General features: G+C 43.3%; 1 protein-coding gene across 2 annotated transcripts in view; it reads left to right on the top strand.

Moving 5' to 3' along the window:
* The window catches only part of ARHGAP4 (Rho GTPase activating protein 4), a 58,083-nt gene that overhangs the window by 20,244 nt on the left and 13,992 nt on the right, over window positions 1–23,847 (top strand). For both annotated transcript variants that reach the window (XM_081319889.1, XM_081319890.1), the window contains exons 2-15: window positions 1,492–1,687; window positions 4,092–4,254; window positions 6,442–6,504; window positions 7,503–7,694; window positions 9,728–9,856; window positions 11,320–11,541; window positions 11,634–11,735; window positions 12,020–12,214; window positions 14,601–14,685; window positions 15,880–15,907; window positions 16,125–16,212; window positions 21,022–21,082; window positions 21,216–21,293; window positions 21,786–21,920. In XM_081319889.1, coding sequence (XP_081176015.1) covers window positions 1,492–1,687; window positions 4,092–4,254; window positions 6,442–6,504; window positions 7,503–7,694; window positions 9,728–9,856; window positions 11,320–11,541; window positions 11,634–11,735; window positions 12,020–12,214; window positions 14,601–14,685; window positions 15,880–15,907; window positions 16,125–16,212; window positions 21,022–21,082; window positions 21,216–21,293; window positions 21,786–21,920 — 1,737 coding nt within the window. The remainder of the gene's footprint in view (window positions 1–1,491; window positions 1,688–4,091; window positions 4,255–6,441; window positions 6,505–7,502; window positions 7,695–9,727; window positions 9,857–11,319; window positions 11,542–11,633; window positions 11,736–12,019; window positions 12,215–14,600; window positions 14,686–15,879; window positions 15,908–16,124; window positions 16,213–21,021; window positions 21,083–21,215; window positions 21,294–21,785; window positions 21,921–23,847) is intronic.

Raw genomic sequence — 23,847 nt, forward strand, 5'->3', positions numbered from 1 at the left:
CACCTCCACTAGCTTTGTTGTTGCTCAGCTTTCCTAAGGCCCATTTCACTTCACATTCTAGGTCCTAGGATGTCTGGCTTGAGGTCAGTGACCACCTCATCATGGTTATCAGGGACATTAAGCTTGTTTTTGTATAGTTCTTCTGTGTAATTTTGCCACCTCTTCTTAATCTCTTCTGCCTCTGTTAGGTCCCTGCCATTTTAGTCCTTTATCATGCCCATTTTTGCATGAAATGTTCCCTTCATTTCTCCAATTTTCTTGAAGAGATCTCTGGTCCTCCTTATTCTATTGTTTTCTTCTATTTCTTTGCACTGTTCATTGAAGAAGGCATTCTTATCTCTTCTAGCTATTCTCTGGAATTCTGCATTCAATTGGGTGTATCTTTCTTTTTCTCCCTTGCCTTTCGCTTCCCTCCTGTCCTCAGCTATTTGCAAAGCTTCCTCAGACAGCCATTTTGCTTTCTTGCATTTCTTTTTCTTTGGGATGGTTTTAGTTGCTACTTCTTGTACAGTGTTGCAAACCTCAGTCCATAGTTCTTCAGGCACTGTCTATCAGATCTAATTCCTTAAATCTATTTGTCACCTCTACTGTATATTCGTCAGGGATATGATTTAGTTCATACCTGAGTGGCCTAGTGCTTTTCCTTACTTTCTTCAGTTTAAGCCTAAATTTTGCAACAAGAAGCTCGTGGTCTGAGCCACAGTCAGCTCCTGGTCTTGTTTTTATTGACTGTATAGAGCTTCTCCATCTTTGGCTGCAGAGCACATAGTCAATCTGATTTCTGTGTTGACTGTCTGGTGATGTCCATGTGTAAAGCCGTCTCTTGGGTTGTTGGAAAGGAGTGTTTGCTATGACCATCATATTGTCTTTGACAAAATTCTATCAGCCTGTGCCCTGCTTCATTTTGTACTCCAAGGCCAAACTTGCCTGTTATTTCGGTTATCTTTTGGCTTCCTACTTTAGCATTCCAATCCCCCATGATGATAAGGACATCATTTTTTGGTGTTAGTTCTATAAGGTGCTGTAGGGCTTCATAGAACCGGTCAATTTCATCCTCTTCAGCACCGGTGGTTGGGTCATAGACTTGGTCTACTGTGATATTGAATGGTTTGCCTTGGATTCGAACTGAGTTCATTCTGTCATTTTGGGGATTGTATCCCAGTGGAGAGAACTATCTCCACATAAATTACACTATAGTAGGCAACTGAGTGGTAATCAAGATGGGATTTACTTTTGGTGGGCATCCTGATCCAGGTATGGTTGTAACTGATGTGTCAGCCAAAGCTGTGTAAAGGATCTCTGGTCACGGCTTCCACCTGCTACTGAAGTAGCTGCTATGGGTTCAGGAAGACCCACAAACCAACATTTTCAGGAGGAGTGCAACTCCCACCAGAGCAACGTTTTAGGAAAATGGCTCCAACCTAAGATGAGTTACTGAAACTCTTGTTCTCCAAACCTTCCTCTCTGCTATAATCTCTGCTTCACTCTCAGAAATGCGCTGGCAGATGGGGGAGCAAGTCCGAGGTCTTGACTCTCAGGCAGAGAGTCGGCAACAGTTGCTCCAAGATGTGGCTGACTTCCTGCGCCGGAAGGCTGAAGTGGAACAAGAATATTCCCGAGGACTTGAGAAATTGTCTGAACGCTTCTCGGCTAAGATACGTGGCTCCAAGGAGCATCAGAATTTCAGGTTAGAATCTTTGGATTCTTCAGGGGGGTGTTGAGAAGGAACTTCCACAGAGACAACTTGAGGGTGGTGATTGCATGGGGAAAAGCTGAAAAAAACATTAAGAGACATTGAACAGTTTCAAGAGTTTGACCCTTGGAGCTTTCCTGGCAATGTCTTTACAAGGGTGTGTTTTGTGTGTAAGTCAGTGCAGTGGTGATTATATATATCTTATTATATATGAGACATTGCTATACAGGAAGAAATAGAAAGTTCATGAATTGGTGACCAGTAAGCCTTGTTGGAATGTTTCTTATTACCCCAGTTTCCTGTTGGGGTGCTTAGGTTCACGCCATCATGCCTCATCCCTGCCCCTTCTCCTTTTTGTTAGAAAACTGATTAATCTTTCCTAGACTTCCAGTCTCTTGGGAGAGCTAAAGATATGGGATGGACTCCCTCTCATAATCCCTTTGACCTTTTACATATTCTTCAGTCAATACACCAATTCAGTTTTAGTGGAGCATGTTTCATAACCCGTGAATCAGTTTCATACTTCTGATAGAAAACTCCTGGGGTTGACTTTTTTTTTGTCAAGTAATCTGGACTCTCTTTTTAGGAATATTTCATAAAGAAAATTGAAAGTGCAACAACATTGGCCTATAACAGCATATGAAAACCATGATTGCTTAAAAATATTACCAAAAAAATCCCTGGATATTTGAAGAGTAATAGTCAGGAGAACAGGTTGAAACAGATGTGATGCTTGACATGAGTGAGGGGCTTATACTGACAGAATATAGCTCCCATATAGTGGCAGTAACGGTAATTTTATTTGCCATAAGCTTATAACTAAGTGCACTACAAATATAGAATAAAACATTAATACTTTAACATAATTATAACTGATTAGAATATCATAATACAGAAGAAGGATCTCCAAATGTAAAGGTCCAGAGTATATAATATTATCAATCTGTATTCATTTACCTGTCTTAGGCAAGAAAGCCAGGTGAGTGACACTGAGCCAGTTCCTCAATCCTAGCCCTGTGAAGAAGGGAATGGCCATTTCCAAAACGTTACCAAGAAAACTGCAGGGGCTTATTTCACCGTGCTTGGTTCTCGTGGGTGGTGACCTCCTCTGAGAAATTAAGCAGAATGTATCAATCATATCCATGAAATACCTTTTCTTAAAAGCAATTTTGATATTGCTAAGGAAAGCTAGATTTTGCTTATTTTATTTAAAAAAAAATATTTCTGGAGGTGGTCACCAGTGGAGAAAACAACTGACGGGATGGCCGATGATGGGTTGCTGATGGAAGGGTTGATGGCAGGGATTAAGGCTTTCTATATCAGGATGATTAATGACATGATCTGCAACAAACTTTGTGTGAGCCTACATTATATTCAACAATTTATCCCAGAGGATACAAATGCTTCATATTATGACTAGATTGAAAGCCAGTTTGGTCTAGTGGTTAAAAGCCTTAGACATAAAAGCCAGCTGGGTGGCCTTGGGCCAGTCACTTTCTCTCGTCTCTGGGAAGTAGGCAATGGCAAACCACTTCTGAAAAATCTTGCCAAGAAAACTTCAAGGACTGGTCCAGGAAGTCTCCAAGAATCAGACACAATTGAATAGAAGGGAAAAAAATGACTAGATTACTTCACCAGCAATACTTGGTTTGATGTACCAGTGCAATGTCAGCACACGAACAGCAGCTCTCCTTCTTACGAGGAAAAAATGTGTAGATGTGTAGTTCCAACAATAGGTTGAACATGGAAGTTGAGCAGCAGGAAGAGTGAAAGATGCCTAAATCTTGTTACTACATTGCTGTAGTAGATGGGACAATAGAACGGACAATTAATCAGCCATGTTTGATTTTGTGTGTGTGTATGCAGTACCTTAATCTTAAAGTATCTATGATGCAAATGGGTGAAACACAACATAGCAGTCATGTTAGGCTATGACCAAGTTTTGATCATTGTTATCAGGTCCAAATGGCTTAGGAATGGTCTCGGTACCCTAAATGTGGTTGTGCAAACAAACTCTTTGCCACAGTTACAACCATGGAGAGGCAGCTTTGGATCTCCCCCCACCGTGCAGACCTCCTCTTTCAGAGTTAGTACAACCTGGTCTGGAAGAGGCTGACCACAATTCCAGAGCTCAACTACTTCCTGACAGTTTTACCACCTTGTGAGTAGTGGTAGTTATTTCTAGACAGTTGATGTTCATCCAGCACACTACCAGACTTGGCCAAGACCAGTCTCAAGTACTAACTACTTCCTTGGAATTAAATGGTGGAGAGCAATAGAACCAAAAAACCCACGAATAAGGAAGAGAAATAAAAGATGATAAAAGCTAAGGATGCAGATACTAAGTGCATTGTTCCTGCAGTAAGAGATTAAAAAGGGCTTCCCTCTTTACATGCAGGAAGGATCAGAATCTCCCTTCTCCTTTGAATTGCTGGTATACAATACTGAATCAGACACGGCAGGCAAGCCGGGATCATGGAGCACTGAGTGAAATCTACACAGGGCATTTGGTGCTTCGGTTGGTGCACATCAGCGAGGATGTGGGGCGATTGGCCCGGAAAGTAAGTGCTTTGGAGTGAGAGCAAGGTGGACTCCATTCTCAAGTCAGCTTGATACGTCTGTTAAAGTTAGACTTTGTACAGAGTCCTAGGCTTGAACAAAGGCCACTTCTTTGTAGCCAATACTGTCCTTCGGCCTTGCTCTTGCTGGAATCTCCCTTTGCCCTCAGCCAGTTATTATGCCTGATTGAAAAGGGAAAGTGGACAAAAAGAAGAATTGTTATGATTCCTCTGGCCTCTGGGTCAAAATATTTTCCCTAGTTTTCTCCTGATCAGTTCAGAGGTTGGCTACTGTTTCTGTGATTGTTAAGTAATCATGGGAAATCTTTTCTCATATCCAGTTCCTTACCTGGCAAAGCAGTGTTTGGTGACCTGGAACATGGTTGTGAAATACCAGCACCAAAAGCATGGGTGTTGTGTACAGTATGGAGAGGCATGCTGCCACTGTGAAGGGTGGGCTCAAATATACCCTGAGCCCAATGTGCTATTTCTATTCAGTATCTCCTTGTGATCTCTGTGTGCAGCCCCATTCTTCTTGTTATTCCACCTGAGTTTTGTATCTTGCTGACCAAAAGTTCAAAGTCATGCACAATTCCTATGTTTTTTTATTTGGCTCTTAACCCTAAACTACCTTCTAGATTCTGATCTGAAAACAGTGTACTCACAAATCCACCACTTTGCAAGCCTTCTCTTTGTCAATGGATCACAACTCCTGATTATTTAAGTCTTAGGTAAAGGTAAAGGTTCCCCCGCACATGCGTGCTAGTCGTTTCCGACTCTAGGGGTCGGTGCTCATCTCCGTTTCAAAGCCGAAGAGCCAGCGCTTGTCCGAGGACGTCTCCGTGGCCATGTGGCCAGCATGACTAGACGCCAAAGGCGCACGGAACGCTGTTACCTTCCCACCGTAGCGGTCCCTATTTTTCTACTTGCATTTTTACGTGCTTTCGAACTGCTAGGTTGGCAGAAGCTGGGACGAGTAACAGGCGCTCACTCTGTTACGCGGCACTTGGGATTCGACCTGCCAAACTGCCAACCTTCTGATCGACAAGCTCAGCGTCCTAACCCACTGAGCCACCGCGTCCCTTTTTATTTAAGTCTTACCTATAGATAAAGAAGACAACCGTATTCAATAGGTGAACATTTGCCATTCAGAAAGTACAAGATGGCTCAGCACATGCTGCCTTCAGCCAAGCATTTGCCTCCCTATATACATTGATTGCATGAGAACATTAGAATTGAGAACTCTCCAAGAGAAGAAAACGTGAGTGGCCAGGCCCAAATGCTCCCGTGAAGTGTTAAATGTAGCATAAAACATTTAATGGTGTAGTGATGAAGGCATCAATATAGAAACTGGAAGACTCTTGAGTTCCACACCCATCTGAGATTCAAGGCCAGCTGGGTGACTTTGGGTCAGATACTCTCTCTCTAGTCTAAGAAGGAGACAGTGGCAAACCACTTGTGAAATCTTACCAAAAAAAACCTGCAGGGACTTGTGCAGGCAATCACCACATGTTAAAAACTGACTCAAAGGCACACATACAAGTGTATTGTGCTTTTCTAAGGAATGAGTGACTTGGTGTGAGCACCAGGCTAGTATGTTTCCATCTCTCCCTTCTCTTCCTTTTTCATACTACAAGGAGGACAATAGGTTGTTAGCAAATCACAGTTCTCTGAGTGTAGGCAGCATGCAGAATGAAGGTTTGGTATTTTTTTTGTGATAAGTTATTTTTTAAGACCTTCGTTGAGGTTAGACATGTGCCATCGTAAAACAGGCAACCATGTTTTCCTATTACATCTGAATTTGCTTGTATTCAACCATTTCTTGCTAGGATAGTCTGTAGTTTTATGCAGTGAGAGTCTGAATTGGCTGCCCTTTATGGTTTTTTAAAGCATATGTAGACTGCTTATGTAAATCCTTTGTGTCATTGGAGGGAAGCCAAGAACTGTCTGAGCACTGAAGACCTACCTACTCTTCGGTCACTGGAAATCCTTGTTAATCACTGCCATGTTTATGATTATTCCCAAGCATTGCTTGCTGAGTTACAACTATATTTCCATAACAATAAGGATTATATACTTTTTATTGCTTGCTGCAATAACAATCTCTCCGTTTTTCCCTATAGTTGAGTAGACTATGCACAGCCAAGGATGACCTATCTTAATTTTTCCTCCCTTTTTCTCCCTGGTCAGAGCAAAGAGATGGAACAACAGATGCAGGATGAGCTCCTGAAGGCAATTTCAGAGTTGCAGATGGTAAGTGGGGAAGAAAAAGTACCTATCCTGCAGTTGTCATCTCATTTAGTCTCATTCTAAGACTGTGATGCCCCTTTTCCCAGACTATTCATTTAGGATGGAAGGGGCCCCCGAGGCCATCAAGTCCAACCCACTGCTCGGAGCAGAAATTCATATTCAAGTATTCCCAATAGATGGCTGTCTAGTGTTGGCTTGAACAATGCTAGTAATGGGGAGCCCACCATCTCTCTAGGCCAGAGGTCCCCAACCTTTTGGCAACCAGGGACTGGTTCCATGGAGAGAGGTTTTTCCGTGGATCGGAGGGTGTGTGGTTTTGTGTGCTGCCTGCATCTCACAGATGGGGTTTTGCTTGTTTGTGCAGACTGGTTGCTGGCATGCTCCAGCCCGGTACTGGTCCACAGACCAGGGGTTGGGGACCCCTGCTCTAGGCAACTAATGTTGCTGTCCAAGTGCTCAGGAAAGATTTTCTGATACTTAGTTGGAATCAGTCTTTCTGAAATTTAACCCATAATTTCATATTTTGTTTTCTGGAATGAGGAAGAACAAGCCTGGCCTCCATCTTTGTGGCATCCTTTTGTACATTTGAAGGGTGCTATTGAATCCACTCTCCCTTGTTTTTCTCGAGACTCAAATACCCAACCTCCTTAAATCTTTCTTCCTGATGCTTAATTTCTAGTCCCCAATCATCTTGATTGCCTTTCTTTGAACTGATTTCAGTTTTATGAATCCTCCTTTATTTGCGGTGCCCCAGACTGGATACAGTACTTGAAATAGGGTCTAACCAAAGCAGAATTCTAACCAAGTAACTGAATAGTTAGTTCTTATGATTTGAAAATTATATTTCTGAAGAGGTAATTGCCTCTGCATTTTTGTAGCCACATTTTACTGTTGGCTCAAATTCAGCATATTTATTCCTCTAAAGTTATGATTACAGTTTTGTCCTCCTTTCTTAACAAAGATTGGCAAGTTTGAACTGTTTAGCTTTTGTCAATTTGTAGGCTATGAAGTCATACCAGACATACCGCATTGATTGTCTGAATGCCGAGGCAAAGCTGCGTGAGGCTGAACGGCAAGAGGAGAAACGCAGTGGTGGAAAGCATTCAGATCTTAGTGGATCCCCGGGTGGGGCAGGACTTGACAAAAACCCCCGTCGCACTTCACTTCGGAAGGTGGAGCGCCTCCTGGAAAAGGTAGCTAGAAGGTGGGGATGGGAGTGTTGGAAATTGTGATCATACAGACCGGGTCTTTTTGTAAAGAGGCTAGTACTGTTCACTGAATATACTAGGACTTATATTGGCTTAAATTAGTTTGGTTTAGAGCTGTGGGACCATCAACCTGTTCACACAGCATGCTTTACTGGATCAGGACAACAGGCATTTTCATAACATAAATTTGTGTGTATTCTTAGGTTTTTTTGTGGGTTAATGTGTTTTATGAACACACTCTGTTTGTTTGTGGCTCAGTATAAAGGTAAACGTTCCCCCGCTAGTCGTTTCCAACTCTAGGGGGCTGGTGCTCATCTCTGTTTCAAAGCCGAAGAGCCGGCGCTTGTCCGAGGACGTCTCCGTGGTCATGTGGCCGGCATGACTAGATGCCAAAGGCGCACGGAACGCTGTTACCTTCCCACCGTAGTGGTCCCTATTTTTCTACTTGCATTTTTACGTGCTTTCGAACTGCTAGGTTGGCAGGAGCTGGGACGAGGAACAGGCGCTCACTCTGTTACGCGGCTCAGTCTATTGGATGCCAAATGCAGAAAATTTAATAATTAGGTTAATTATGTTGTGTGAGTGCAGCCCATAAGTCCTAATCTTCCTTTCCCATTTTGAGCTGGAGAGTTTTAGGGAGGAGGGATCTGTAGTTTATTGTTCCTGGGAAGAGGCAACTCATGGAGTTTTCCATTCCATCTTCCAATCTGGGAGAAAAGGGTAGGGAGCAAGAGATGACCAGAGGCTCTTTTTCAAAGGTTCACCAGAGAATCTCCCCATACAAGGGGGAAAGTTTTGGGAGACCACAGATTGGCTGGCAATTGAGGTCAACCCAAACCTGTGACCATCTCCTACCTTGCAATGATTTGAGCCAGTAAGTTCAGACCACAAGCCAGTTCCTTTTCCTTTGGTTCTTTCTTTCGCTGTTGGTGGGCTGATATGAAACTTTTGTGATCTCGGTAGAGGCAGGGCTGTTTTTAAATAAGGAAGGACAGCACTTGTCTATAAGAAACACTAGCATAGGTTACAAGTCTCCCCTACTAAACACACTCTTGTTCCAACATTCACTTAAATCCCTTAATCATTTTAGGAGGCTAGTGCAAACTGAGCTCACCCAGATACCAGCCTGTTGAGTTGGCCAGAGTGAATGTTTACATGTTATGTTCAATTAAAACATGACAACAGCTAATGTTTGTGTAGTATTATTTTAAGCAGACTGTGTTTTTCTATTGTTGTGACTTACATGACGTTTAGAGCGCATTTTATGGCCAATTCATGCAAAACTCCACGTAATCCCAAAGGGTTCACATACTTTTTCTTGCAACTGTATATGTAGAAAAAATTCTGAAGTGATTTATCTTGGTCTGATTTTTTTTTAACATCTCAAAACTTGCCATTTTAACAATGGAAACAATGGAATTGCTGGGGTAGTGCAAGGCAGACAGTGTGTTTGCATTGTCCCTACTCACAGAGGAGTCCTGAATCGCAGGAAATAGGATACTGGTATTCTTAATTTATAACTGGTTGCCTAATGACCATTTGAAGTTATGATGGATTTCCAAAAAGCTACTTATGAACAGCCCTTGAAGTTACGATTGCCACACACATTCCATGGCCATGGGACCCCATTTCATGCATTTGGCATCCATCTTGCATTTCCAACTGGTTGCAGCATCCTGCAGTCTTGTGAAACCAACTGAAAATAGCAAAAAACCACTCATTGGATTTGTTGGATTCATTTAACGATCACAGTGTCTCTATTATGGTCATAAAACACTTATAAAACCAAGTCCAGTGATTTTCTTCAGTGATTTTAGAGATGATCTTCTCCTTTCTTGCTCAGTGATTTACCACACAATGTCTGCTAGGAAGGAGGTTGTTCTCATTATGAGAAATTGTTGCCATTATTTATCAGGGGAAAAAGAATGCTGTTTGCAAAAGTACTAAGTGGAGCAAAGTGGAGGGAAGAAGGAAGGACAACCTGGAATTTTAACCTAATGATTTCTTGATCTTCACAGAGACAGTCAAAATTCCTGGAAAGCAAGCTGAAATGTGCCAAGGCTCGGAATGATTACTTGTTGAATCTACACACTGCTAACTCTGCCATGAGCAACTACTATGTACGCGATGTTGCCGACCTGCTAGATGTGAGTCGATTCTCTCCATGCCCATTCCGTGTCAGCAGTATAGGGGTTAGCACTAAAATGTCAGCTGCCAAAACATTGGCTTCCTATGGATTCCTTTTGTCACTGTTTATGTAAAGGCATGAGTCCATGACATATGACAAATGTATACTGGTCTTCTTCCATTGTAACTTCATAGCTTGTCTAAAGTATCCTGCAACCTTCGGTATGGTGGGAATCTTGAAATTGCTGATTGGTTTCATGCACTCTCTTCACAAAACTATAGTTCCAAAAAAATTTGGGAGTAGGAGAGTCCGTTGGATCAAGGCTGTGGGACATAGGTACCTTTTAAAACAGGGGTCCCCAACCTCCAATGTAGGTCCCGATGTTGGACTGCAGCCCGTTGGGAACTGGGCTACACAAGTGGCAGGCGAGTGTGTGCATGCAGCTGTATTTGTGCAAGTGGTGCACATGCATGTGAAATCATCCCCTCTTCTCCCCCCCACCTGCCACTGCCACCAATCTGCAGAGCCAGAAAGGTTGGGGACCGCTGTTTTAAAAGATACAGTATAGAGAAGTTGGCTCGTTTCCTGTAACTCTTGAATGATTATTTTTGGAAAAGGCAGTGTCTACAGCAGTGGTGGCAAACCTATGGCACGCGTGCCAGAGGCGGCACTCAGAGCCCTCTCTGTGGGCACGTGTGCCGTGCCCCGGAGATGGTGAGGGACTGGCCCCCGCTGCCCTGGCCCCGGCCACCCAGTCTGCCAGGACCACTGTGGCCACGCCCACCTGGCACCCGGTGATAGATAAGTGGGTTTTGGGTTGCAGTTTGGGCACTGGATCTCTAAAAAGTTCGCCATCATTGGTCTACAGTATTTTAACAGTTATTTTAATGGGGGCGTTCTCCATTTCAAAATAATACAGGTCTAGCCCTCACGGATGAAAATGGAAAGCTTGAAAAAGATACTGGGATAATTTTGCTAACCAACTGAAATATGGTTACTGTATCTTGGTTACAAAATTTTAGATGACTATTAGGTGGCAACAAAGAGTCGTAGTTTGCCGTAGCTCTTTGTTGGGCTAGGATATAATTGTCCTAACTGAAATATAACTTTCTGATATGAAGCTTCAAGGGCATTCTACTTTGCTGGCTTTCTTCCTGTGGTCCTAAACCAGGAAACGTTATAGATTTTTAATCTTAAAATCACAAAATTCCAAATCCTGCAGAATTTGTTTCCTTTCCTGCAGAATCTACTGCACACTTTACCATGGCATTGTTTCTTCACTATTAGCAATTTCATAATTGGTTCTGCATTTATAGCAGATGATCATTTGCATGTCATAGAAAAGATGGACTGACAACAAAAGTTGTGCCTGTTGTCTTATTGTGCAGCCATTGGAAAAGATATGGGGAACTGTCAACTGTGGAGCCTAATGACCATCAGGCTGGTTTGATAACTAAAGATATCTTTATCACATGGTTCCAGTGTTTTGACCTTGGTTTCCACCTTTCGCTGGGCAAAGTACTGAGGACCTACCTAGCCGCAGAGTCACGGGCCCAAGCATCTTGGCAACAGGGCCTATGTGCCATTGAAGGGGCAGTTGATGCTTTGGATCCATTGGGAGATAAGTCCAGGATGATGGAGGCCAACCCTGCAGCTTATTGCCCTCCTCTGTCCTTTGACTACCAGCCTCATGAAGGTGATGAGGTGAGAGGATTCTTGGCTTCTTGTTCTAGATTTTTTGCTTTCTGCTCAGGCTGGCCCTTATTCTTCCTTTTCTGTGATTTTTCTATCTTCAGGTATCTGAAGTCCGGGCTGAGGGTCCACTGAGAAACGAACTAGTTTCCCGTTTCCAGCACATCCAGTCCCGCCTCAATGCCATCACCCTGGAGACAGATGAAGTAGGTATCATTAAGAGAGTGAGGTGCAATTGAGTGGGGTGGGTGGGCAGGAATTAATTTTCAGGTTTCAATTTCAATTTCAAAAATCAATTTTCATTAATTTTGGGAAGTGCAAAGGAGAAGTGCTGGGGTGGTGGAAATTTCCTACCACTGACTGTCCTGCAGATGCCTTTCCCATTCCCTTAGTGCTAGAGCTGAATTCCATCAGAATGTAGCTGGTCTCTTAGGAGGACCTTTTTGCTGTAGAAGGTTCTTGGTATAGAAATTTCTATTTTCTTTCACAGGTCAACAAGACTCTGAAGGCCACCTTGCAAAGTCTGATAGATCTTGTGACAGCAGAGGAGCCAGAGGCACTTGATGCCTTTCAAGGCTGTCAGTCTACAGAGTCACTCAAGTCCACCGGTTCTGATGCTGGTGGGAAGCAGGCATTGGCAAAACGCCGGGCCAACCAGCAAGATACGGAAAGCTTCTATATCATGGTAGAATCCTAGATACCTAAAAGAATTAATGCGCCCTTAATTATGTCGTCATAACCTAATACATCTAGATAGTTATGCTGCCTCACTTAATTTTGTTTAAATTAATCTAGATTTCACTAGAACTTGTTTATGATAATGCACCCTCCTCCTATTTATACCGTATATACTTGAGTATAAGCCGACTCGAGTATAAGCCGAGACCCCCAATTTCACCCCCCAAAACTGGGAAAAGTTGTTGACTCGAGTATAAGCCGATCCGCCGTTCTGCAAGCCTCCGCTGCCGGCGGAGGCTGGATCCGCGCTCTGCAAGCCTCTGCCGCCAGCAGAGGCTCGATCCGCCATTTTGCAAGCCTGAATACACAGGAATACCCTGTGTGGCCGCGGCTCTCGGGGAAGCCCTGGCTGTCCGCTTCCTCGCTCCACGCTGCCATTCGGGGCCCGCACGTTCCCCGGGCAAATCGCGGCGCCCAGCAGGCGAGGAAACACGCCCGCTCCAGTCGCCCCCCCTTCCCTCAGGAGACGCGAAGCAAGTGACCGCCCGGAGCTTACCGAGGACTTGCGCGCGGCCGAGGCTTCGGTGCTTCCAGGATCGCGCGCACCTCTCCCAAGCCACCGCCGTCCGGAGACCTGCCGAAGTTTGGGGAGGTGCGCGCGCACCTCCCCAAACCTCCCCAAACGTCGGCAGGTCTCCGTTCCTCCGCGCAGACCTGCCGACGTTTGGGGAGGTTTGGGCGCCTCCCCAAACCTCCCCAAACCTCCCCAGGTCTCCGTTCCTCCGCACAGACCTGCTGACGTTTGGGGAGGTTTGGGCGCCTCCCCAAACCTCCCCAGGTCTCCGTTCCTCCTGCCGACGTTTGGGGAGGTTTGGGCACCTCCCCAAACCTCCCCAGGTCTCCGTTCCTCCGCGCAGACCTGCCGACGTTTGGGAAGGTTTGGGCGCCTCCCCAAACGTCGGCAGGTCTGCGCGACGTTTGGGGAGGTTTGGGGAGGCGCCCAAACCTCCCCAAACGTCGGCAGGTCTGTGCGGAGGAACGGAGACGTGGGGAGGTTTGGGGAGGTGCCCAAACCTCCCCAAACGTCGGCAGGAGGAACGGAGACCTGCCGACGTTTGGGGAGGCGCCCAAACCTCCCCAAACGTCGGCAGGTCTGCGCGGAGGAACGGAGACCTGGGGAGGTTTGGGGAGGTGCCCAAACCTCCCCAAACGTCGGCAGGAGGAACGGAGACCTGCCGACGTTTGGGGAGGTTTGGGGAGGCGCCCAAACCTCCCCAAACGTCGGCAGGTCTGCGCGGAGGAACGGAGACCTGGGGAAGTTTGGGGAGGCGCCCAAACCTCCCCAAACGTCGGCAGGAGGAACGGAGACCTGCCGAGGTTTGGGGAGGCGCCCAAACCTCCCCAAACGTCGGCAGGTCTCCGTTCCTCCGCGCCCTGCCTGCCTGCTTCTTTCCGCTGCGGAAAGAAGCAGGCAGGCAGGGCGCGGAGGAACGGAGACCTGCCGTTTGGGGAGGTTTGGGGAGGTGCGCGCGCACCTCCCCAAACCTCCCCAAACTTCGGCAGGTCTCGGATGGCGGTGGCTTGGGAGAGGTGCGCGCGATCCCGGAAGCACCAAAGCCTCGGCCGCGCACAAGTCCTCGGTAAGTTTTTTTGTTGACTGGAGTATAAGCCGAAGTGGAATTTTTCAGCCCAAAAAGTGGGCTGAAAAATTCGGCTTATACTCAAGTATATACGGTATAAGACAACATGAGGTCACTTTTGCTAATGATAGGTCTCTATGATAATTTTTCTATGAATTCACTGATAGGATGTTACCCTGAACTAATCCCTGCTTCAACATCTGTCCAGCATCTTCAGAGATGTTCTGAGCAAGACCTATTGCCAGAGACCCTTCCTTCAGCCTCATTACAGAAACATAGGCAAAAAGAAAGTGGCTTTGGATTTTCTCTTTCAGAGTGGAGAAACACCAAATATAAAGATGCTTTAGAATGAGAATCTCTGACCTGATTAGGTACTATAGAGAACTGGAGTAAAAATAAAATGATGGAAGATTGATTTGAGTGAGAACCAGTTTCTGGCTCTTTGTTCAATAGTGGAATGCCTTCTAGTTTTGAAATTGGTGATTTAGCTCTTTCCAATTATCTAAGTAATCTAGAAAAGAGACCGGGCCACTTTCTTGCATTCTAAATGTGGCTAGATGCAACAAAACTCTAAATATTTGTGAAGGATGAAAGATAAATTCTGTCCCATTCAGTCTTCCTGGTATGGTTCCAATTTATTGAAAGCTTCAGAAAGACGTCTTGGATTTGATTAGTATATAGAGGTATTGTCCCATTCAACCCAATCTCCTACTGCTTTCTTTGATAACAGATTTCATGCTATCTCTTGTACAGAAATTCAAAGAATATCTCTCTGGACGAAGCGTTCAAACAAAATTGCAAGCAAAGCATGACCAAATGAAGGAAGCGATAGAGAAAGGTGAGGTGTGAAGGAATAGACAATATCTGTACTCTTTGATTAGAAGCCTAGCATTGGTATTTAATATATTTGTCCATCCATCCACCCACCTACCCATCTGTCCATCCAGCTTCTAAGGAGAAACACCTGATAATATCTAAAAGAATAAATCACTTTGTCATGATTTCTCCCAGAATATCCTCAAAATTACGGTTTGCTAAAAATGTTTGCCTTGGTACCCTTTTCATAGAATTTCTGATCCCAAGGTTTTCTGTGGAAAAGTTGGTGAGAATTGTTAAATTGTTTTCGCTTAAGGGAAGAGACAGCATCCATTGGAGAGTTGCATTCCTTTCTGTAAAACACACACACCCAAACACACACACACACACACACACACACACACACACACACACACAAATACAGTGTAATCTTTGAATCCTGAATGCAGATAGCTCCTTGAGTGGCCTGCATTTCAGGTAAAATCTGTGATTCTCTCTTGCACGGCTTTCCTTTGTCATGTTTACTTGATCAAATATAAATTCTGTGCTTTAATGAAAGTATTATTTTAAAAGCCTTATATATATATTGAGAGAGAGATGAAATTGGTTTGGTGAGTAGGACAAGGGCAAATAGTTATATAAATGTATTAGAAATATATAGGTATTTGAATAATATTTGTATTAAATTAAGTATATATAGAATTGTAACTATTCTCTGTTAAAATGTTATACTATTTTTTTCTTTTTCCCTTTGTTGTACTTTTTACATTTTCTAAAAAAAAGCACCTGTGTACTTTCCCCCTTTTTCATTGAAAATATATGTATTTCTAGCATAATTATATTTGGTCCCTTCCCCCTTTTTTGACATTATTTTAAAAGCAATTAAGATAAATAAATAAAGGACAAGTGCTTGTCAGTTGACATTTCTTCTTGGAAATCATTGAAAGAAATTTCACAAGGCGATTGACTGGCTTTGCTGTCAATTTGTACAGTTCTGGTCTTTTGATCAGAAACCAGATTCTTGCTAAGCCCGGCCCCAGTGAAAAAGCAATCTGTGTCAGGGCGTTCATTCCAATGAGGTTCTTATTGTAGAAGCCACATGCTGATCCTGAACGAGCAACAAGCCCTCTGATTTTACTCTAAATCAGAGGCCCGAATAAAGCCACTAAGGCTCCAAATCTAACTTCTCTGTCTCCTTTTGTTCTTGCTTTCCCAGGTGCTGCGGTGGATAGAGAATTAGCCAGGTAAAAAGGAATCCTGGGATTAATGAAAATTGCAGATTCAGGCGGTGGTGGTGGTGGTGGTGGTGGCGGCGGTGGTGAGCCTTCCCTTGTAAGAATTCCTCAGGCCTACTCTGCAATGGAGAATCCAAGCAGAACTCTGGGAGGAGACCGTTCCAGTTTAGAAGGGACGCTCTGACATCTGCCTTCCTCCCCCACACCACAAAAATGTTGGTTCCAGGCCACAGTCCCAGCGCATCCGGCGGTCCCGCCCTCTCTCGCGCTGTCATCACCAGCTCTTCGAGGGTGACCTACAGGCCTTCTTGGAGGTACCGGCTGCTGCCCTCAGCTGCTCCCCTCCTGCCCAGCTCCTAGTCTTGCTTTCTTGCCCTTTGCCTAGTGTGAATACTCTGCGCTCTTCTGGCCCAGCTTTTGCCTCTGGCTCTCCCCAATGGCTTTTGCTGCTCCCTTTGCCTGTAACATGTCTGCTCACTCTGTCTCTCCTGTCCCTGCTGCCCAAGGAGGCGGAGGCTACAGGCACGGAAGCAGGTACAGGACTGGCGGTGGGAAACGGTAGCCTGACTCGGTGGGTGGGGCATAGGGGAGGCCTGCCAACCTAAGCGGCATGGAAGGGTGCTTGGGCTGCTTGTGGGATGGACTGTACTTTTGCATTAAAAGACACACACCCCATGATTCTGGGTGTTTGTGCACTTGCTCACTTATATATATATATTTATGTATGAGTGTGTCTACAAGCATTTGTGGGACTATAAAGTGCTAACCTTGCATGAGGCATGCTTTGCACATCAGAATATTTATACTGCATTTCTGTATGTAAGTGCATATGTGTGCATGCAGTGCTACCTTGCTTGCATTTTTGCACCTGCGCTCTTCCATCTTTTAAAAAAATGTTTATCTGTAACTGGGAGATCTTGATGTGTTCTCGAGATAAGACATGAATGCATGTTTTAGCCATATATTATCCATTGTGTGATGGTCTCTTTCAATCCAATAAAAGGCTATAAAAATTCAGTTCCGTATAGGAAAGCTTTGAATTTGTGTCCCTGCTACTTTGTGGCAAGCGCTCCCTACTTTTGCTGTTTGTGGTTGCAATATTGTGCTCCAAGAAATAGTGCGCTGGCATTAGCATCCATAGAGGCAAAGGGGCAGATAAGGCATGATGACATAATCACACAGATCTTGCAAACATATGTGCTTGTTGACAACAAATGTCATTGCAGCATTTGCCATGTGTGTGTCATCATTTTGTTGTCATCATAACGTGTTGTGGACCTTGTGGATCACAGCCTGGAGTCCTTTACTTCTTTTGAATTTTAAGCTGATAATTTAGGAGTGACTTTGGGGACCTGAGCCAAGTAAGTTGAACCAAAATTTCCTGCCTAACCAGCCAATGACCAGGAGCTATATCCATAAATTAACAATAAAATAAAATATTGATTACATAGGGAAAGAAATGATACCTTTCCAGGAAAACAATGTGTAAAAAAAGGTTCTGCAGAATTTGCTTTATAGCATTAGAATAAGGGTATTAAAATACGCTAATGCGATTGAACTAAAAACTTTTGATTGCTTCGTATTTGTCCATAATTAATCAAGCAAATTCATTCATTCATTCCATTCTTTACAAGAATTTATTTAATAGCTGCAAGTAACAGATCCTAGATAACAAAAACCATTTGTTCATTTTTACCTCTTCCTGTAGGCAACCCCTGTTCTAACCATTTGTGTGCTGTGATCTTTAATCTACAAATTGTCTTTCTTCAGAATTGTTCGATTCACACACCACTGATAGCTTATGCAGATTTGATTGATTTGATAGTTTAGAAACCATACCACTAGTTTAGTTTTTCATAAACAGATTAAAAAGAGAGATTTGGTGTTTGATCTAGTCATACATTGTGCTTAAAGTGATCTGTTGAACCCATACAGATTTGAATCTTCTCAATTAATTTAATTCTCTTTGGTTTCAATGGATCTACTCTTACCATGTTATAAACGTGTGAGAACTTGAACTCAAAGCCCAGCATGCCTATGGGAAATCACTATGCTTTGCCAGGTCTTTTTGCAATCATATGCAGAAAGGGTATGTATGAGAGTGAAGGGGCGAAATGACAAACTAACAGCTTTCGATCCTCATTGCGAATATGCACCCTGTTTCTACCTTTAGATTGCATGGAATGTTGTAGTTTGATCTTGTCATTGTGCATTACTATATTAAATAAATATATTATAACTATATTAAATTACTATATTAAAATTGCAAAAAATAAAATAAGAAAGGAAAGAAAAGAAAAGAAAAGAGAAAGAGAAAGAAAGACTTTGCCTGTTATCTCCTCTGTCCAACTTTGTTCTGTACTAAACAGTGAATGGGCCTTAGTGTTTAACACCTTGAGTCCTTTTGCTCCATTGTATGCTCGGGAAGATAGGGCTGAGCATTTTAATGGTCTGCAAGCCACATGTGAATCCCCACCCCTACCCATCCCTGCCTTCATAGCTCTTCAGTTTTGTTTCACAAGTGCCTGGGGCCAAAACCTTCAAATGGGTTTCCCCAGTTTGAGGAAGTTGGAGGCATTTCAGTCTTCAGATAAGTATTTTAAAGCCTCCCCTGTGATAAAGGCGCTCCATTTTTAAAATTCCATCTGCAATGCTTGTATATTTTTCCCCATTTGAAGAAATTTAAAGGGGCAAAATGAGTGCCAATTTGTTGAAAGTCTCTGTAACAATTTTGCTGCTTATTAGTAAAATTAGCCTTGGTGGAGCAGTGGGCTAATGCCTCCTTAAGTAACACCAGCTGCCTGCAATTAGTGCAGGTTCGCGTCCCACCAGGCTCAAGGTTGACTCAGCCTTCCATCCTTCCGAGGTAGGTAAAATGAGGACCCAGATTGTTGGGGGCAATTAAGCTGACTTTGTAATAATGCCGCTTGGGGTTTGTGTGAAAGCCCTAATAAGCAGGCATATAGATAGAATGAAGGCTACTGCTAAGCTTGTAAGCCGCCCTGAGTCTTCGGAGAAGGGCGGGATATAAATGGAATTTTTAAAAAACAAAACAAAAAAAAAGATGGAGAAGTGGACATTTTGTCACTTCTTCCTCTGATGATACTATAATGACCCTAGCCACATCTCCTTTGATCCCCAAATGAGGCACAGAGACAAAATCTCACACAAACACACACACACACACACACACACACACACACACACACACACAGACACACAGACAGTCACAAGGAGCTGTCACACCTGCTGTAGAAGGAGAGACTCAGTTCAAACATAGAGGCTACTGTAGGAAATCAACACATCATCCTAGAAAGAGCTTTCATACCAGTACTAAGAAAAGTGTATAAATGTATGTACCGGAAGTGGGATGGGGTGGGGTGAGCTGTCTTCAATATGCTTTTACTTTTTTTATGATGTACAATGCTTGCCTAGCTAGGGAAAGCCCTGGTTCTCGCTCTTAATTTCTTTTTTGCCCCCCTCCCCCTCACTCATTGCCATATTTGTGCAAAAAGTGAAACTGGGAGGAAGTTGTTTTTTTTTCTCTCTTTTGATTTTACAATTCTGGACAATGTGTAGCAATTTTCTTAGCTGGGGCATGGCTGGGATCGTTTAAACATAATACAGATTTCCATATTAAGTCAAATTGAGTTATATGGACCAAACAGTTTGTTTTTTAAAGGAAAAATTAAAATGATCTGTCTAAAGCTTTGAAGCTCTCGACAGAAGAATGAAAATTTGGTGGGCTAATTATGCAATTAACTGCATGGAATCCCCCCTTTTTCCAAAAATGGCCAGAGTAGGGTAGCTGGAGGACTCCTGGTGACTGTCTGGGCAAGTCCCTGAAGTTTTCTTGGCAAGATTTTTCAGGAGTGGCTTGCCCTTGCCGCCTTCTTAGGGCTGAGAGAGAAGGACTGGCTCAAGGTCAGCTGGTTTCATGTCCAAGGCAGGACTAAATCTCAGAGTCTCTTGGTTTCTAGCCTGATGCCTTAAACCACTACACCAAACTGGTTCTCATATTCACAATTGTCCTGTAAAATTGATGTACCAGGCAAAAAAAGAGAAAAAAGACATACTTTTTAAAAGTTTCTTCTCTCAGTTTTATTTTCCCAAGACATTTTGGACTTCTCATTCTTTGTCAGGGACTTAGTCACATTCTTCTCTTCAAAAAGCCCAGGGCAATGATGGTAAGCTTGGCTAATGTAGATTAGAAGGTCCTCATTTCTTTGGCAAAAATTGTGCCCACTGAGTTAGCAGCTGCCCCAAAATCCAATTTAAATCCAACTTTTCACATCCTTCCAATCTGCATGCTGCACTGAATATAGAAGTGCACTGTTTAGGCTTTAGATCAGGGGTAGGCAACCATGGCTCTTTTATGACTCGTGGACTTCAACTCCCAGAATTCCTGAGCCAGCCATGCTGAGGGGAAAGGGAGAGCTTTCCAAGCTGAGCCATGCTGGCTCAGGAATTCTGGGAGTTGAAGTCCACGAGTCATAAAAGAGCCAAGGTTGCCTACCCCTGCTTTAGACGGTTGAAGTTGACAGTAAGAGGGATCATTGCTAATGATGGTCACACTCATTCTGTTTCTGCTGCTGATGACAAAGGCTTTTTGTCTTGTTTCCAAAACCTCCCATGTCCGCAGAGCAGCAACAGTGCGGAGAAGAGACACATAAAATAAGCTACTGATACCGACACTGTCAGCAGCCGCAACCATTTTTTATTCACTCATCTATTCCCACATTATATCACCTATTACAGCAATTCACTTGTTACAGTGGTGAGTTACTGTAGAATGTATTATAATACAGCAATTCTTACAACTGTCCTAAGATACTATTCTTGCCTCTCTTTGTGGATAAAAGTTTGAATCTGAAGGAGTGATTTCATCTAACTACAAGTAACCCATTTAGAGCTAAGATAGCAGGCGACTAATTCCTAATCAGAATTTGTTTTCTTAGCTATACCCACTGTAGCATTTTGTTTTGCTATATCTGCTGAATCAGAATAAAGATGTCATTAAAAAACAGGCCCAATCATGACAGCCAGGAACCTATCTCCTAGCAGTCCTGGGTGCGTTGTGAGAATGACATCTTGTGACTCTGCTTTCCTTCCTGTAACTCCAGGCCTCAGGCCAAGCGGTGCCCCTTGTGGTGGAAAGTTGCATCCGCTTCATCAACCTCCATGGTAAGGCTGTCCAATGCTAACCCCGTTTCCTTCCTTCCTCTTCCCATGCGCCCTTGCTGGGAGTTGAACTTTGAAGACCATGAGTTCTTCACTGAAAATATCCCTTGGTATTTTTTTTCTCTTCTTTGCCCAGGCCTCCAGCATGAAGGTATTTTTCGTGTGCCTGGATCTCAAGCACAAGTAGCAGAGATCAGGAATGCCTTTGAGAAAGGTGAGGGGTGAGGGGGACATTTAAAAGGTTTTCTTAAAATTGCTATTGCATTTCTAGAATGCCATAGAAGCAGAAGTTAGAGAAGCAACCTGGAATTAAGGAGAAACTTCCTAACAGCGAGGACAATTAGCCAGTGGAACAGCTTGCCTTCAGACATTGTGGGTGCTTCATCGATCAAGATTTTTAAGAAGAGACTGGACAGCCACTTATCTGAAATGATACAGGGACTCCTGCTTGAGCAGGGGTCTGGTCTAGAAGACCTCCAAGTTCCCTTCCAGCTCTATTCTGATCTTCAAATACCTCTTATGCATTTACTCTTTCCTTGACATTCCAGAAGTTATAACCAAAACAGTGGCCTTCAGACTCCATTACAGCAGCCTTCAATGTTGGCATCGGCTGCCACATTCAAAGCCACTTAGACATTTTCATAGCTAGCATGGGATTAGGCCCCATCTTTTACCTATGGTTGCAGCTTTTATTTTTTTTCACCAGGTGAGGACCCCTTAGCAGATAGCTATGTACAGCATGACTTGGATTCAGTGGCTGGAGTGCTAAAATTGTATTTCCGGGGACTGGAGAAACCTCTCTTTGCTTATGATATTGTTCCTGAGCTGCTGGCCAAAGCCCGTAAGTATGTTTACCTCTTCCTCGGTGATGTTGTTGCAGCAAATATGAATGTTTATGTATTATATTGGGGTATACAAATTATTTCTTATAAAATCACAATTAACATTTTACATATGAACTTCCTCTCTCTTACATATATCCTTTTTTTGAAACCCATTTATTTTCTTTCCAAGAGAATAAAGCTGAAAAAAATGGGATATAGTGTGACATCACCAGTTTCAATATAAATGCAGATACTCCTTGCTTACCAACTACTTAGTTTAGCAACCATCTGAAGTTATGATGGCACTGAAAAAGTTAACTTATGACTGGTCCTTGAACTTGTGGCTGTAACATTGTCTCTGAGGTCATGTGATTACGATTTGCAACCAGCTCAAACCAGTTGCAACCAGCTCAAATTTACAACAGTCACAGAGTCCCTCAGTCAATTGATCACCATTTGCAACAACTGACCTCTAACAAAGAAAATCAATGGGGAAGCCAGCAGGAAGTCACAGACCTGGTCATGTCATATTGTGCTTAGTGACTGGGTGATTTGCTTAATAACTGCAGCAGAACTGACATACGTCCGGTGTGGTCATATGAAGTTTCATTTAACCATATCACTTAGCAGTGGGGTTGCTGGTCCCAATTGTGTTAATAATTACTACCTGTAATTCATTTATACAGCTTGTAATATAGCAAGAATCTCATGTTATTAGAAACAAATGAAATGTTTTTAAATAATTATAGTAATATTTTGATAATTTGTTTTATTCAGTGAATAATGTTTAAGTAATTGAACTGTAGACTGAAGACCTTAGGAATGGCTGAATAATTATACAATAACTTTATGCACATTTTGTTAACTTTTAATGGGATCTGTTTGTATGTATGTTTGTATTTATATATCTAGTTGTGTAGATGCCCTTATACATTGAAAAATGGGATAAAATGGAAGTATTAAATTGTATAGGAATTTAAAATTGGGAACAAGAAACTCCCCCCACCCCCCACCTCATGCCATTTTGAAGAGGTGGAATTAGGCTTATCCTGTGATATGTAGGATATTTTTGTGATCCACTTTCTATATCATTGGCAATCATTGGTAAAATGATCTGGGAGGGGAAAGACATTAGGAATCAGTTCCAAAGAGATGTTTCATTCATCACATTTCCCCAGCTCAGTTGCTTCTCCCTTCCCTAGCTGGAAAGGAATCAAGAAGTCCTGTCTTTTGGGAGTGGAGCAAGGTTGACATTTTCATCCTTATCCCTATTTTTCTGGACGTTTAGAGGGTCTCCACACACCACTTCCCCCATAGCTTCCAGCTGTTTGCATCTGGTTTTCCAAGCAGGGGGCGGGGGGGAGCCAGGTAACGTAATTGGGTTGAATTCTGCTAGTGCATTTCTCAGAACAGGAAATGTCAGCCAAAAAGAGATCCTTGACGCTTGTGCAGATTAAAGTTTATCTGGGGGCAACATGTAGGGTATGTGAACTGAGAAGAGGAGATTTAGGTCAGAGGTCCCCAACATTTTGGGAACCAGGGACTGGTTCCGTGGAGAGAGATTTTTCTGCAGACCAGAGGGGGCGTGGCTTTGTGCTGCCTGCATCCCATGAATGGGACTTTGCTTGTTTGTGCGGATCGGTTGCTGGCATGCCGCGGCCCGGTACTGGGGGTTGGAGACCCCTGGTTTAGGTGATGCTAAGGTTCTTCTGGGGCAACATGGAGAAATTGCTATTCTCAGCTGCTGAATGACCTCCTTGATTTAATAATTGAAACAATCAAGGAACTTCTAATAGTAATATGGCTAAACACTGATGGAGATGGAAAGTTTAAAAACAAATAACACATTGAATACTTCATGCACCAATAACATATTGTATGAATCAGTTTCCACTGGTTTTTTTTTAAAATATATTTTATGGATTTTTTTTAACATAGTCACGT

Source organism: Vipera berus, assembly GCF_964194415.1.
Source record: "Vipera berus genome assembly, chromosome: 2".
NCBI lineage: Eukaryota > Metazoa > Chordata > Lepidosauria > Squamata > Viperidae > Vipera > Vipera berus.